The 16,690-nt window shown below is 39.0% G+C and overlaps 1 protein-coding gene across 1 annotated transcript in view; it reads left to right on the top strand.

The window, feature by feature from the left end:
* LOC134527100 (discoidin domain-containing receptor 2-like) overlaps positions 1 to 16,690 on the top strand; it is a 787,573-nt gene that overhangs the window by 418,216 nt on the left and 352,667 nt on the right. Inside the window, exon 3 of the mRNA XM_063359452.1 lies at positions 3,046 to 3,172. Coding sequence (XP_063215522.1) covers positions 3,106 to 3,172 — 67 coding nt within the window. The 5' untranslated portion in view covers positions 3,046 to 3,105. The remainder of the gene's footprint in view (positions 1 to 3,045; positions 3,173 to 16,690) is intronic.

Genomic DNA, 16,690 nt, shown 5'->3' with positions numbered 1-16,690 from the left:
TCACAGGGCGCGGAAGGTATGTGTGTGAATTGCATCCAGAAATTTTGGCATTTGAAAAGCAACTATTCAAGTGTATTCATTACGTTTCGAATTATTTTAAAGAATTGTACGTTAAATTTCGTGTCTGAGTTTCGTATTTTAAGTTTCGTTTTTTGCAACGTGAACAATATTAGAACAATAGCTTGGCTTCTGGATTGTAGCCGTGTCCTTGGAGAATAATTCACCGACGTTTCGGTCGACATTGCAGTCGCCATAATCAGGGAGCAGTTACCAAGGTAACAGCAGTAGGTAACGGCTCCGTGATGATGGCGACTGCAATGTTTACCGAAACGTCGGTGATTTATTCTCCAAGGACACGGCTACAACCAAGAAGCCAATATACTTCAGACAATGGCTGTGAAAGACTGCGAACATTTTTAATATGAGAACACTTGCATTTATTCGTTACCGAGGTTAGATGTTTACGCATCATTGGTGACTTTTGAAAACTCGCTCACATTTTTTGTATTGTTTTGTATATTTTTTGACCGATTTCGATGCTGTCCTTGTTGGCTGTACCGTTCAGACTTCAAGAATCACTTGTGCTTAAAAGAGGAACTTTTCGGAAAATTACTTAACATAATACCGTCTTTGACCAGAACACATTTGTACTGTTGTGAGGGTTTCTTTGCCTGCGAATTATAATTATTTTATCCGAACCTCTGTCATTAACCAAAGTGTGAAGGTTGAATAGCTGCATAAGTAATTTTCAAGTATTTTTATTTAGAAGTATTCCTTGCACTTTTTGCGTTTTTCCACGATCCTGTAACGAAAAACCGTTCTGAATCTTTGCGCGAATATTTGGAAGATTTTTATTTTATTGTTTAACGCATCATTTCGCGAAGTATTTTAGCCTGGGAGTTGAATACGAAATATGTTACGCACCAAGCTGATTTACACACACAAACATAAACAAAAACGTGAGACTATTTTAAATTCACGTTAAAGTGACGCACGCATGTGTCATAGTGTGATCTTGGTGTTTTCGTTTCCAATGTTTTTTAAGTCTCACATTCAGGAGCTGGTGGTTTATGCTGTGTCTACATACATATATTTTCATTTTCGGTTCTTTGTGTGACCTAAATATGTCTTATGTAGGAACTATGGTTTTCGCGTTATAATAGTAATAAATGTCTGGCAAAACTTAGACATTGCAGATTTCTAACGCCCGAATCTATACTGCAAACGCGAACAGTTTACTTGTTTGTCTTGTAAATGTCCGTAATTTAGTAGTCCGTAGAACTTATAATGTCCATATCGATTTTTCAGATCGGATTTATTTGTATTACTAATATTTTTATGCAAGTTAAGTCGGTTTAGGAATAGGTAGATCATGCAGTGCACCTTTAATATATTTTATGATATTTTTTGACATCTCACCTGTTAGTCATCCGCCAGGTACAGTCGTTTTGAGATCAAACTTGATATGCAGTTGAAATTGCGCAGACCCTATTTCTGATTGAAAAGTAAACTTTAACAAGAAATAATTAAGGAATCTAGTGTCTCAAAATTATAAATTGATTTTTTTTTAATTCTTCAAATATCTATGAAGCCAAGCAATACTCGCTTGAATTAAATTTTTTTTAGTACAAATTAAATACTACACACTGCATGCGTTTGTGAAATAATGTCGGCGCTTGGATTCTAAAAGTGATGAGCGGTAATCGAGATAATGAGTCGTTATGCTGTCGATCATGCGTTTGGTCGGCAGTGTGTGTTTTGCATTTTATCACTGTTTTTAACAAAATAATTTATTGAATTGGTTTAAATTATATATGTTGCTCTCAGATTTTTGGATAAATTGCAACGGATTAATGGATTGAAGAATTTTTTCATTGTAAGTGTGTTTTATATTGTTTGGGTATTGTTACTTCGTAGGTATTCGTTGCAGCTGAAGTGATGAGACTATATATCAAGGCTGTCATTAAATATATTTTGGCTTGCAATACAACTAGAAATTTGGTAGAAATATTGTTTAGGAATGAATTATGAATTTATGTTGTAAGCCTTAATTGTTTTGTTATGTTTTATATTAAATGACACAAAATACAAGATATTTATAAAAATTAGTTGGCACTATGGTTCATTGAAAACTTGGTCCGGAGGTGGGTTTTATCTCAAAGTAACGTGTCATTTTTGTTAGATACCAGAGGGTTTATCACTATTGTAATTCACGGTGTAAAGATTGAAGGATCAGCGAAGAAAATAATTATGTTATTAATAGATAAAAAAACGTGTTCATCCGGACATGAAAAAAATTCCTTTTCTGCCAATATTAATGAAAAAATTAAAGTCGAATAATGTTTGGTTATTATCATGACATTATACCGTTTGGTGTTGATTCTTGTGTAAATTATTATTATTTTTTTATTTACTCATCTCTTGTTGTTGAATGATTGTAATTGTTGCACAGTTTGTTCATGCTTTGTTTTGATTTTGAATGGCGAACGATCGGCACCTTCACGAGGCATCTCAATGAATTCAGGATCATCACACCATATAAAACATTAAAAGGAAAATATTAAGTAGCTAATGGTTCTGCACCATGTTGCGTTCGGACAAGATGCCGATAGTAACACACTGTTAGAAAGATTCTTTACCAACAGAACGTACTCTTTGCATTTCATTTAGATTCTTATTCTGTTTGCACGTTCACTTGAAAATGTATGTAAGCTCGCGAGATCACCCGCAGCATATGTTTGGAAAGCATCATGCCTCTCTCTGGGTAAAGAAAGACCTTGATTTAATATTCAGCCTCTTCAGCAGCGCGCGCCTTGCGGTCGGGAGTGGCTCAATGGCCGGGCTAATCAGCGGGGAAGCTGCCCTGCTGTCCTCGCCGGTGTTTCCCCCGGGCGCTCCGCACATTGCGCACCGAGTCCCCGCGAAGCACTGGAATCCCGTATTCACAAAGCGCGCGGCTCGCGTCCCCTCCTGCAACACTCTTGCTCGCCTGCACAATGGCGCAGCGCCCCACAGCGCTCACGCCGAGTGTTTGCTCTCTTGCAGATACCATGTCGTAGAGAGGAGTGCGCTGTCGGCAAGCGAGGCGCTCGAGTGGCGGCCACGATGATCGCCGCGGCGCTGTTGGCAGCACTGCTCCTCCGGCTGAGTGGCGCCGGCGCTGTGGACACGTGTGAGTTGGCACACCTGTTGAGGCCGTTGCCCGAATTCAAGCTATTAGTAGGGACTGGATAAATTCGCGGATTCAGTGCCTCTGGGACGGACTCCACAATCCCTCTACACACTCGGGCAAATAAATGCTCATTGGCTACAGACTCTTGAGACCATTACTTCTTTGGTTAAAGGATTTTTCGTTGTCTCAGAGTCCTTCAGGTAAATTGTAACGAATAACAGGAGCAATATGAAGGTACATGAGTTAGTATTCCAGCACATCGTAAAATTAATCCGCAAATTTTTCTGGTCTCTAGCTAATAGACGTGTGAGTTTTCGTTTTTGGTGCACAACTTTAAATTTTACTGCACAATACAGACGTCAAGTTTGCTCTTTACTGTGGTGTTTTAATCTCACAATTATAACAGTTAATTCCTGGGGGAATTTTAATGTTCCCCTTTTTTAAAGAAAAAAATTCTCTTAATCATATAACATGCTGTTTCCTGCACCAAAAAAATCTCAGTGATAGGTTTTGATTAATTATCAGAAATATAACTTAACTTCATGTTTAAATTCTTTGAAATATTTAAGGCAAATAATTTTTAAGTATATTTAATTATTTGTATCGTGTAGCGCTCCATAATAAACAATATGGCGATAGCCATCTTCACGTCAAACCATAAAGTAACATGTCTAAAATTTTCCACTGTGTGAAAGCCTTTATTGAGCTGCATTGCAAGAATGCCTAAACCTCTTGTTAAATTAACATATTAGTTAGTTACCATTTGTTATTTAATGTTGTAAAATACTTATTCGAATTTTTTTAGGTACCTATATGTTAATCGTTCACGCCTATGTAATTTATTAAAATTTCCTTTTGCATATGCAAATAAGGTTAAGAAAACTCAAGTGGGTTAACATTTCGTGGGCATCGGTGTCATGAGAGAGAATGAGAGATGACATGAAGATGGAGCAACGACGTAAAGAATTTGAGGGCGAAATGGGAATACCCCGAGGAAACCCACCAGATTATAGCCACTTCAATTGCTTTTCCCATTAGCGAAAAATCCATGTTTGACCCTGCCAGGAATTGAATTCGGGTTGGTAGTTTTGAGCCGAGTGTTCTGACCACTTAACAAATAATTATTCACAAATTTATATTAACTGAACACAGAACTTGGAGTTTAAAATCCAGCATTTTGCCTACGAATATGTCTCATTGCCTAAGAAGAACTTGATTTAACAAAATTTTTTGGACGTACCCCAATTGTATCAAATCAAAATTTCCCATTACATGATTCGTTTTAAAGAACGTACGAACAACTCTTCGTTCATTTGAGGGGCAATTTTAGCTGGCATGAAGACAAAAAATATGTTTCATTTGTTTATTACGTTAAAATATTGAGCTACCAACGTCTACACGTTTGCCGGAGCACTTGTCCAGAAAGTCTCAACTCATCGTGAACAGAGAGTGCTTGGGTACGCACTCGTAGACAGCCCGTGGCGTGGAAGCGACCTCGGCTTCTGGACGACAGCTCTCGGCAGGGAAGCGACGTTGGAGCGTTGGAGAGAGACGGAACAGTCCGTCGGCCGGAATTTGCATGGCAGAGTGTTAGAGTCAACAGGAGCTTGGGTCTCCCGTTCCTCCTGCCAGCCCCTCACCGCTGTTGCGGCCGCGCCCGAGGGGGTCCATTTTAACAAGTTATTTGCCAGGGAGCGCGGAATATATAACGAGTTGAGCAGGCGAGAAATCGGAGGTGAGAACACACCCGAGGGTGGACACCCCTCCCCCTCTCTCGCATAATGACGTCTTATCGTGGGAGGACCGCCTCTCGTCGTGATAAAGAACCTTCTCCGTCTCCCCCCCCCCCCCCTCGGCCATCGGGGGAAAAAGTTGCAGCCCTTCCGTGAGGACGGGGAGGGGGGTGGGGTTACCCCGCGGCTCAGCATTTCACGCCGACGGAAGGAAAAACACCAAAGCGTAATTCGAAATGAATAATTTTCCACTTACTCGGCCGGAAGAAGGCGCGCTGAACGCCGCCGCCACGAAAGTGGATTTGTCGGCTCTTGTTTTGCATTCTTCGGCATTCCGAGGCCGCTGCCGGCGAGGGGAGGTGTTACTGCAGAGTTGAGTTGCTCCGGGAATAAGCGAAAAGGAATAATGTAAAAACTACCGAATGCGAGCAGGTTCTAAGGTCCATAATTCGAGTCTTGACAGTGTCAGTGATTATTACAAGAAAAATATATTTCACGGTACCACCAAAGGGCGTATCAAATTGAAATGAAAATATACCTTTTAAAAAACTGCCCAGTATTCATAAAATGTGTAAAGCAGGTTATTGGGACTGATAATGGTGTCTTCACATTCGACTTTTTCGGAGTGAAACAATGTTGAAGTTATTACAGTGATAGAGGCGCGTTACTGACATTGAGATAACCCTCAAACGTAGTGGCCAAGAGACATGCGGTGCGCGAGTTAGTCTCGCCCTTAGCGACTCCCGCGCCTTCAGGCCAGGCGGACGTCCCCCGTGCCGGCGCATCGCTGGTCCATGCCTGCGGCCTTGACAGGGATGGTTGCGCTCGGAGGCTGAGCGGCGCATCACAGACCATCCGCAGCTTGCCGCTTAGCGAGGCCACTCGTCGTTGCAGGAACGCACTCCCTAGTTGTGACCAGGTGCGCAAACCTGTATGGTTCCCGGGTGGGGGGTTCACGGCCCGAGAGTTTAGCGCCTGGGTTTTAACTGACACAACTCATCTCTGGATACGGTGGCTGTATGTTGTATAAGTAGGTGTATTTGGCCTACACACTTGTGATGAGAAGGAAAACTTTAAAATATGCATACAGTTTTTCGTAAATCATAGTTTTGAAATAAAAACCCGCTTCTCATTCACGCTTTTGCAAGCGAAAGCACCCTTCCCCTCTGGCCAAGGATCTGCGCCCATGGTTGAAACTTACGAAAACTGTTACAAATCACTCAGCGGTCCCCAACCATACGATTGCAAAGATATTTAAGCAGAAGAAAAAAAAAAAATATTTCCAATTTCTTTTTCAGCGTTTCAGCAGAAGAGGAGTAGGTAGAGTGGTTCAGAGGCCACATCAGTCGATTCCCACAAAACAGTTTGTGTTCGATCCTCCGCGGGCTCAAGGCCGGATGTCTCCTAAGTTCATATCGTGGTTGACGTTTCCGTGAGCCGGCGGGTTATCCCGGGATTATTCCTGTTTTCCCCCGCCAGCGCATTTCGCCGCTGCTCATCTCACCTGTCTCTCTTTCCAGCTGAAGTCTATCAGTCTGTACCTATTGTCCATCTCGTAAATACTGCAAATTTTTGAGAGATTCAAGTGAAGTATTTATTTTATATTCTAAACAAACTATTCACGTTAGTACAAATAACTTATTTTTGTTCTAAATAACAAGGTTGGCAACAATTTACTGGCAATTTTGGTAATTTATAAGAATATTTAGTTTTTTTTATCAACTTTCAACTAAAAGTATGTCTCTGAATAATTCTTACAATGGGGAAAATTGTATTAAAACTTTTTTTTGGAGATGTGCTATTGCTTGTTCGACTGTATCGTTGTTTTCAGCCCACTGAGTTCGTCTGTGCAGAAATATTTTTCAGTCAGATTCCTTCTCCGCTATCAATACATTTTATTTTTATATGATTTTTGGCTTGTTTTCTATGTGTTTGTGTATTCATTTTTTGGTTCCTTTATTACCAGCAATGACGTTGTTAAAAAAATATTGAAATGAAAATAGCTAATTGTACCTACCAGAAATATGCACTTGTTCGTGGGTTTATATTAAACGTTTGTGAAGGTAATTCAGTAGATCGGTTGAACGCTGGCTACGGAGCTTTCGGTCGTCAAGATGGCCGGCGCCAGGAACGGCAGAAGAAAATTAATATCTGTTCCCTACGTGGCCTCCACGCAGGCGGCGATGTCTGTTGGAGTGTGGAAAGAGGGTTGGGGGGGGGGAGTCTCCCCTCCTTCGTTCCGGTACAAGTTCCTTCCGTGTCCTCGCGCGTGCAGGCATCCTGCCAATAACGCCACGAGGCGAGCCTGGTGACTCTAGGACCTACACCGTTAAAGAAGACGTTTAAGCTATAATGAAAACTAGTCCTTCGAAACATTTTCTCATAAATTTACAAATATATGGTTTAGGTGTAAATTGGTTTCTCCTAAACCAGAAAGTGTTTAAGTAAACCTTTTCCCCCTCCGGTTAATGATGGGCATGGGTATAATTAGTGATGGGTCAAATCCCAATTTTCTCGAATCCGAAACTCAAATTTGAACCCCAAAGTGTATCCCGAATATACCTCTCGAGTCCGGATTTAGGTCTCAAGGGCAAAAATAACCTAATGTACAAGAAATGTTAAATATTTACTTTGGTATTAGAACCTATAACCCATTAAAAATTCATTGTATAAAAAGAGTTCCAGAACTAATACATATGGTAATTTTATTTATATAATTGACTGTTAATAGTACTCTTCTTGGGGAATGGTAAGAGGATAGGTATGAATAAAATATTAACCTCGTAAAATTTAGAAGTTATCCGTGTTGAAATTTTTATTTTTATTTTCTCTAATATATTTCTTCAAATATTTTGCATGGAATATCGAATCTTTTGAACGTTAACGAATTAATGGTATTTGAGAATTTGAGGAGTTGATTTGCCCAACCCTAGTTATACCATTTTAGGCTAATGTTTTGTATCCACCACAATTTGTTATAACATGTATATTAGTTTATTTGTATAGATACAGTTAAATAAAGTTTCCAAATTATTCCCGTGAAAAAAAAAATAATTCTTTTTGCTGTGTACACACGGGGCCTACCCCTGAGAGACGTAAGTTGAGCGATGAAGGTGAAAGGGGGAACCAGAAGTCGAAGGCCAAGTCTGGTATTGGCGTGTAACGTCTTCCTGCGTATCCTCAACACCCATTCCTCTTCTTTTTCCCCTCAGCGAACGTCCGACTACCACGCCTGTTATTTTTTTCCTCATTTTTTTTTTTCGCCTGCTCACTCGTCGAACATCGCACCGTCGCCGGCGCTGTCCACGAAATACTTGGCATGCTCGCCGGACGTTTTCAACGTTTCACCCCCTTCAGAACCACACGCGAACAAACCCCGTGTCCCCCCCCCCCCCACTACACCCCTCGACCCTAGCGGCCGTCAGAAACAGGAAAAAGAGAAACAAAAACAACGAAGCGAAGGCTTGCATGTTTCTCGGTCGTTTCCCCAGGCGTCCCGGCGCGCGTGTCAGACCCGCTCCAAAGCAGCGGCCCACTGCTTCGGGAAACTCGTGTACGTAGAGTCAGCGAGTGGTGTGCCTTTTTTCGTCCGTTCATTACCGAACAGCAGCTCGGCAATCTTGCATGATGTTTGCACCTCTGCTTCCAAGTCGCTTTGTGGAGCAATGCGTGCTGCGCCATGCTTTTCTTGTTTGCCAGTTCCTTGTTTGGCGAGGTCTCACATAAACACTGCTGTATTCTTGGAACCAGTTTACTTGCTTCCAGTATTCTGTTTCCTTCTCTTTTTCCTTTGAGACGTCAATCATTGTAATGGTGAGCATCAAAATTTGTAGAGGCAAAATAGTTGTGTTTTTTCCTTGAATGTTGCATTGCACAAATAGGCTTAACATAACACATTGATAGAACTACGATTATTTCGGGGATTAATGGCGTTGAAAGTAGATTTAGATGAATAAATTTATTCACGTTTAGGTTGGTCTAAATAGTTCTAGACACGGCCTTTACGACCCTGGGCCACTAGTTAACAATAAGAAAAGGTTGTAACTGAATCGCATCGATTTCCTTTTTATTTAGTTGTATCGAAAGAGCCTACATAGTTGACAGTACAAAGGTTGGAACCACGTGACTTGTTTTATGCGTGCTCGCCACGGAAAATAGTCAAGTTCCGAGTAAGCAAACCTCCAAAAACGTGTGGGTACCTATTGGCTTATTTATTAATTTACTGTTTAATAAATAAATAAAAATACATATAAAAAGTGGCAAAGCATTTATGTTTAGAATTGCAAAACTTTATTCATTTTTGTTAAAAATAATATTGGAATAACTTCATTTTTTTTCGAATTAACCTATATGTAATAAAAAGAAGGCCGTATTTCCACATTTGTATAAAATTTTGTCGTAAATTGTTATTAATTATTTAAATGTCCATTGCGAAATTAAAAAAAATACATAAGTATAATAATAATGACTAAAATATTTGTAGGATGATAACGTCACTTTGCTTTATTTTGCTCTCGTTAGATTATTTGTGGTGTTGTGTCTTTATTACAACTGCGCATTTTTGTTATGATTTAAAAGGAATCAATTAACAAATAAAAGAACTCACTACTTGAAGGTTGTTCGACGATAGGATCCAGAAAAACTCTCTTAACTCCACTACAAAACACACCACTGTTAAGGACTCTGTTTTGATCAGAGATGTGTTTTTATTTTGGGTCGTGGGATTAATGTGATATGGGGGAATATCTTATATGTCTTCGTATAGTAGCTGCTCAAGCCAACATTAAATCTATATATTAAATTAAATTCTCTTGCTTTCACGGCAAAGCTTCAAGTTCTTGTGTGTTTGTGTTTGAATAAATATATATAAAAAAAATTCTCAAACAGAATAAAAAGCGAAAGTTATTTAGGGGTGGAGGGTGGAAAAGTTAAATAAATCCATCCCAATTTGTATACTGTTAGATGGTGTTTAATAAATATTTTGTATATTATTTTACTTGTTAAATGATTATCTACTATCATTAATTTTAGATCTACAGATAAAACATAGGTTTTAATAAAAAAAATTCTGATGGTTTATCATTTATTGTTAAAATGTGATATTGGGCTACCGTATTTTAAATACAGTTAGGATACAAAACAGGGACATTAAAAACTGGACCATTCGTTTGTTTTTCTGTCCGAAACATCTATTTTATTATTACGAAGAAATTTTAAATGTATTAAATATCTGTGAAGTGGCTCTTGGTATTGTTGTAAAAACAAATCGACCCATTTGGCTAATGGGATACGCTTAGTTTCCGCAATTGTGTTTTATAAATATTTTGTTTAACAAAGACCATTATACAATTTTCATACATACTGATATATATATAACACAATGCCTTTAGGGCATTCTTTTATATACCTAAATAAACATCGTCTGTAGAACAGGAACAAATATAATTACGTCCAAGACTTTTGAATATGAATCTGGAGTGAGGGATTACAGTGCTAATGCACTGGACTTGCATTCTAGAGGGCTCTGATCCCGGGTCTGGTGTTCCTAATTTAGGGTTTTCATGATTTCTCGAAATTAATCAGCTGGGATGGTTTCTTGCAAAATGTGATAGCCGATTCATTCTTCAGTATTCCTGGTCTAAGCCATTACATTTTTTTTTTTTTGCCGTAGGCAATAACTCCGATTTGGCGAAGACATTAAGTCAGGAAGAAATTAAAAAAAAAAATAATAACAATTGTGAATGAATCTTACGGTACTAGCCAGTGATGTCTAATATCTAACCTCGGTAACAAGTCAATTCATGTGTTTTTGTTTTGAAAATACAATTTTAATACTATGAATACTTTGAAATAATGCCGAGTGTATTAAATATACGAAAATGGTGTTTTCTACTACATTTCTGGACGCGAAACACACGTGGTTTTCGAACCCGCCGCTAGCATTCGCTGCTGGTGCAGCTACATCGAATTTTGAATCATTTTATTAGCACAGTGAAATTTAAACTACGAAATTAAACGGCTGCGATAAAAGCGCAAAATTTTTGAAGAAAAATTCTAAACATTGGCTTTGGACATGAGTTTAGACAATTTATAATAATATAATTTTCCCTTTGTCATTGTGGACTTTGGTTTCACGCCAATCGCCACAGATGGCTGCACTCTGGTCGCACATTTCCGTTCCAAGAGACTTCCGTTCCATTCACGAAATTAGTCCTACGAAGTGCCGTATACCGAGAGCTATGTAGTATACACGTAAAAAAAAACTTGACGTTACAAAAACAAACTGTGTTTAAAAAAACATCTAAATGCTATTTGAAGTGTTAAATGTCAGTAACTTAGCATTATGATTAACGTGAAGAAATTTACATGGATTTAAAACATTTGGTTTCTGAAGTTAAATTCTGTGCAACAGCAACCACAAGCGGGGATGGTTTACGACGCGATAATTTTATGAAACACTTCCTCCCCCCCCCCCCTTTCCGTTACCAAATGCGTTTTGAAATATCGTGGTTTTCTGGCCTCCGAGGTGCAACAATATTTCTTCCCCGCAATTTCCCTTCCGCGGTTTATCAGGCCGCGCTTATCTTAAAAGGCGCGTTTCCACCTCCCTCTCTTCCGACTCATCTCGTAACGAGTTGCGCCGTTAGGGCGAGGGTGGTTCGGGCCTGGGTTGGGGAGAAGAGGCGGAGACACGCGGCCGTGTGTTTTCACTCAAGACCACCTCCCATCCCCCCTTCCCTTCTCACAAGCCATCAACATATCAGCGACTCTTGCGGGCGCAGATTCGCCGTCGTCCCAGAGGGACCACTTGGACCGACTACTTTCTGCCTGGGCCGCTCGTGGAGAAGAACTTCACGACAGATTACACGACGGTTTTTATTCCTCTCCCCCCATTTACCCCAAAACGCTTGCACCCACTACACCAGCTTGCGAAAAGTTTATCGCTCGGAGTTAACCCTGCCGCACCTATTTGTTTAATTCTTTTTATCGCCATCCACCGTTTAGTTCTTTCTTAACTCATTACTGCGCATTAGACGAGCTGAAAGGGATGTGTGCTGGAACGGAGGCCACATTTCTACTTTTAGAAGCAGGTGCCGGATAAAAAACTTATTATTTCTATTGGAGATTATTGTCTGGCCAAAACGCTTATTATAGCTAAAAATTTGAAAGCATGACATACATTAAATCTTAATCTTATGGGTGTATCTCCCGTTTCAGGTCATTATTTTATTTTCACGTTTAACACAATTAAAATTGTAGGATTTTTGAGTGGCCAAACTTCAACCATATATATATATATACATACATACATATATATATTGTGCATAATTTTTGCGTAATTAGCTTGTATAGTTGAATTATTAACAATTTGTGCATCATGGATAAGGAGAACCAAATGGAATAATTAACTGAAAATTTTTGGGTTTATATGCAATGCTGGTGGCTAGGGGTAGATGTGCTTCGATTCTTTTTCAGAAATATTTATTTAATTTTATTCAATTCTTTACATCCATAAAAATTGTGATGATTTTAAAAGGCTAGGTAAAATGAAATATTTATTTTTCAAAAATAAATAAAACTATATCACATAGCAGCCAGTAAAATTGACTTCTACAAATGTTTCAATTTTATAATTTATTTAATGCTCCATAGCCGTACTGCACAAAAAACGTTAAAAATGTAAGTTGTCCAGCTAATTATGCAAAAAGTATTACATATATATATATATATATATATATATATATATATATATATATATATATATTTGTTGGAGTTCTGCCACTCAACAATCTACAATTTTAACGGTGTTAAAAGTAAGAAATAAAATTATATCTTAGAACGGGAAATACCCGCTTAAACCTTAGGGGTAGACACGGAATGTTGTGTAACAAGAATATTTTGTCCTCCAACTCCAACGTATTTAGGCACGAAGTAGAGAGGTTTGGTTTGAATAATAGATTAGTAGCGTATATTAATGATTTGATATACATACTAAGGTTTCTTCTATGGAAAAAAAAGTGCGTCAACAAATGTTTTTCCTCCACATTCGTCTTTGTTATTTCAACAAAAAATAATCAACTGTATTCTCCCCAGCTTTAGCGAGGCAAGGCTAGTTGAAACTGACAACTTCGCGTGATATGGTGCTCACCTTGTCGGTTCGACTTTATATATATATTAAATACATTGTGTTATAAAAATTTTACAATGTGTTGTATTAATACTTATTTTCAGTGTTATGTACATATGTCCCGTGTTCTTATTCTCTTTGTCCCATTACCAACATGAGAAAAAATAGTCTGTCAGTAAAACATATTTTCTCCCTTATTTTTAAGTAATTTTAAGTTATGTTCCGCAGTGTTTCAGTTTTATTTTTTTCATACATTCCGGATCATTTTGCCATTTTTTGAATGTTGTGTTTATATATTACTTATTAAGTATCATTCATTTTCGTACAAATTCCTAAATTAATAGGTTCATAAATATAAAATACATTGTGATTAATTATTTAAACTTTTGTACTTAATTTATTTCTTCACTTAAGAACCCCACTAACCTCTTCTCACCGTTGGTTCCCAAGGAACCCCTGGCAGGAATTACAAAACAGAAACCTTCATTTGGACCATGGAATGGGTGTCTATTCTTAAGTTGAAGTCAAATGGTTAGCAATTGAATAAAAGACAAATCGTAGCTCTATAAAGGCTTAGATGCTATAGATTTGTATAATCACTTAAAAAGAACTCGCTAGGAAGACTCGCAAAGATGCCATCATATAGAGAATATTTATAAACAAACATAATACCAACACACCTGCAAGAAATTAGGGTTAAACTTCATTATGACAAAACAATTTTGCTATGCAGATAGGAAAAAAAAGGAGGTTTGAGGGGTCGTTCTCATTTTTTACTTAGGACTATTAACATAGCAAAGATTGTACACACCAACTCCATTACTTATGACCTCCATGGTTTGGACGCTTCTGTCTCGATGACCTCTACTATCTGGAGCAGGTAGTTCCTTGCAGCGAACACTCTTCACCCCTCCTAGACTACTCAGGCGGTGGACCAGCCAGCAGTTGGAAGGTGTCGGGGCGCGCTGCTATCTCGGGGGACGCCTCCCACCCATCCATAACACGCGGCATCCAGGGCAAACAGGGGGTTCGCTCCTCCTGGGAAGAGAAAAGTAAAGATAGGGTGTGCTCGCCCCAGAAGATTGAAGTCCTCGATTCCATCCTGCTCCCTGTAGTCTTCCCGCACAGATAGCACCCTGTTCAAAAAATATATCACCTGTTTAGGTGTCCAAAATATTTTCATTACGCAGTTCTTGTCGATACCATTGCGCTTGGGCGAGACAGTTGTTTTAGTGACAATCCACGTTGTGGTATATACCTAAGGGCATACATTTTAGGTGAAATGTTTTCGAGACTAGTAGAAGTTAAAACACTTTAGAATTATCTGTGGTTCGAGGTTGGGTGGGTTTCTTTCAAGTACATGTCGATTGTTACAATACCAATCACAGTAATTCAATGCGGAAGCAAAAGTGTCCTGAGTGTGGCTCGGGCTAATAAGGCAACAAATCTCTCGCAGACGGCCGCCAGTCACAAGGAAGTAACCGCTGTTGCGGGTATAAGTTGTTGCAGTCTAATAAGCGTTTACATTTTTTTCTCGCTAAACATGCCTGCACTTATACACAGTAATGCCATAAAATAATGTCCCATTTATACATTTAAATCTTATTAACTCTAAGCATTGTAGATTTTGTTTCAAGGTCACAATTAAAGAGAACTTCAAACAATTTTAGATAAGCGCATTGGATTGGTCGAGATGGTAGACACGACTAGTTCGCTGGCCTCCGCGTTCACCTGATATAACGTCAATCAAATTTTTCATTTGGGGCTTTATAAAATATCATGTCTACGTTCCGCCGCTACCTAATGATTTGCTAGAGTCACTGAACTGAAGAGGGTATTGATTACATTACTCCGGACTTGTTAACCAAACTTTGGAAAGAATTGGACATTAGGTTGGATTTGTGCCGTATAACTAAAGGTACACATATTGAATAGTTGTAAGAAACACTATGTTAATTTAACTTCAATTTGGTGCATAATTTGTTGTTAATACTCTAAATTAAACTGGGACATTATTTTATGGACGGACATAACTAGAGACCTGCAATATTCACGCCATTATTTGGAGGGAGGGTAGAATATAGACCATCGTACCCTTTGCCAAAGTGTAGTTTTGACATGCCGTGAAAAACAAAACTAATAAAAAACATTACTAAATTCAAATTATCCTACCATATGTAATCCAGCGGGTAGTAAACACCAACTTATTCGTGTACAAGTGTGTGTGGAGATCATCCTGGTACCAGGAAAAAACGACCAATTTGCAATTCCATAGATATAATGCATAATCAACGGTTTTTTTAAAACTTGATCGATCTAGTTTCACATTGAGCGTTGATTAAATGTTGGCTTGGATGGGCAATCGTCTTCGGGAAACGAACAAATCCTTTTGATCATTCCGTTGGAGTTGGAACAGTCTTGTTCCTGCTAGTAATATTTTGCATGGCCTTATTTTGTAAGAAATTAGCGCACCAGGTCCTTAAACTAAACTGCTAAAAAAATTCGTTTAACCAAAATACTTTAAAAAAATATGTGTTATGCTATAACTTTACCATGCTGATGTAAACAAATGCCTTTCTACGTACGCCATGCAACTAATTTACTATCGATATTGCGCATATAATATTTTCTTTTCATTGGTAACGATTAAGGTCCTTACAAAACCTAACATACGGTTGGAATCACCACACACATATAATGCCAGGGATTAGAACTCATAAGATGGCTTGTTGTTAACTGCGTGTAACAAGATTGGATACTTCGCATACGGGCTCGTTTATCAAGTTTCTTTTGGGGGAAGGCCGGGGAGCGGGGTGTTAAATGAGGACAGAAAAAACTACTTAGGTAATTTTTGCAACTCCTACGCATGTGAAAAAAAAAGTCAGTTTGGGTCAGGAAGTTGGGGAAGCACGCGACGAAAAGTTGTTGCAGTCGATTCTAGACGGAATATCAGTTTCTGGTAGAGGGAGGGGGAAGGGAGGAAGGCTCCTGCTGATCGATGTTTCTGATAGAAGTTGCACCAGATGGACCTCGGTGTGACCGCTGTCCTTCTTGCCCGTTGCTTCTTTCGGGAGCTGGGCTCTTGTCTCCCGGGTGAGCAGGCCGTGCGATATGCCTCGTTCTTCGCACGAGATCAATCAGTACACCCACATTTATTTGATCGTAATGTCCCTCAAATGACTTTCTGTCTATAGCGCCCTGTCGGTCAACTACCTTTGTGTGGATAGTGAGGCGGGGAGATAAGTGCTAATTGCGACGATCGCTGGTGCTTCTTCGCGCGGTGTCGCCTCAGTCTTCTCGTAGTGCATAGTTCAACTTTCGATAGTGAGTGGTAACCATAACATTAAATATGGGATAAATTAAGATAAACCACTAATGAGGAATTTAAGGAATCTCTACCAGGGGTTTCATTCGTAATCATTGTTCTAACAACACGTGTTTAGGCCTTTGTCAATCATAGACAATTACAGTTTAAACAAACTCTGGAAAACAAAACTACTCATCTGCCCTCGATGCATTTTTAAAAATTTCTTTTAAGCAGATACAACTCGAATATCTTGAGCAGTTTTCAAATCGCTTGGTTTCATCTGAAGCTCTGCACACACACGGAACGTGTGCCAAGTTGGGTGCGTCCGTTACACATTTCCCCAGAATGAT

Source organism: Bacillus rossius, chromosome 1 (assembly GCF_032445375.1).
Source record: "Bacillus rossius redtenbacheri isolate Brsri chromosome 1, Brsri_v3, whole genome shotgun sequence".
Classification (NCBI taxonomy): domain Eukaryota; kingdom Metazoa; phylum Arthropoda; class Insecta; order Phasmatodea; family Bacillidae; genus Bacillus; species Bacillus rossius.
Note: the sequence above shows the minus strand (reverse complement) of the source record. Positions and strands in the feature narration are given on the sequence as shown.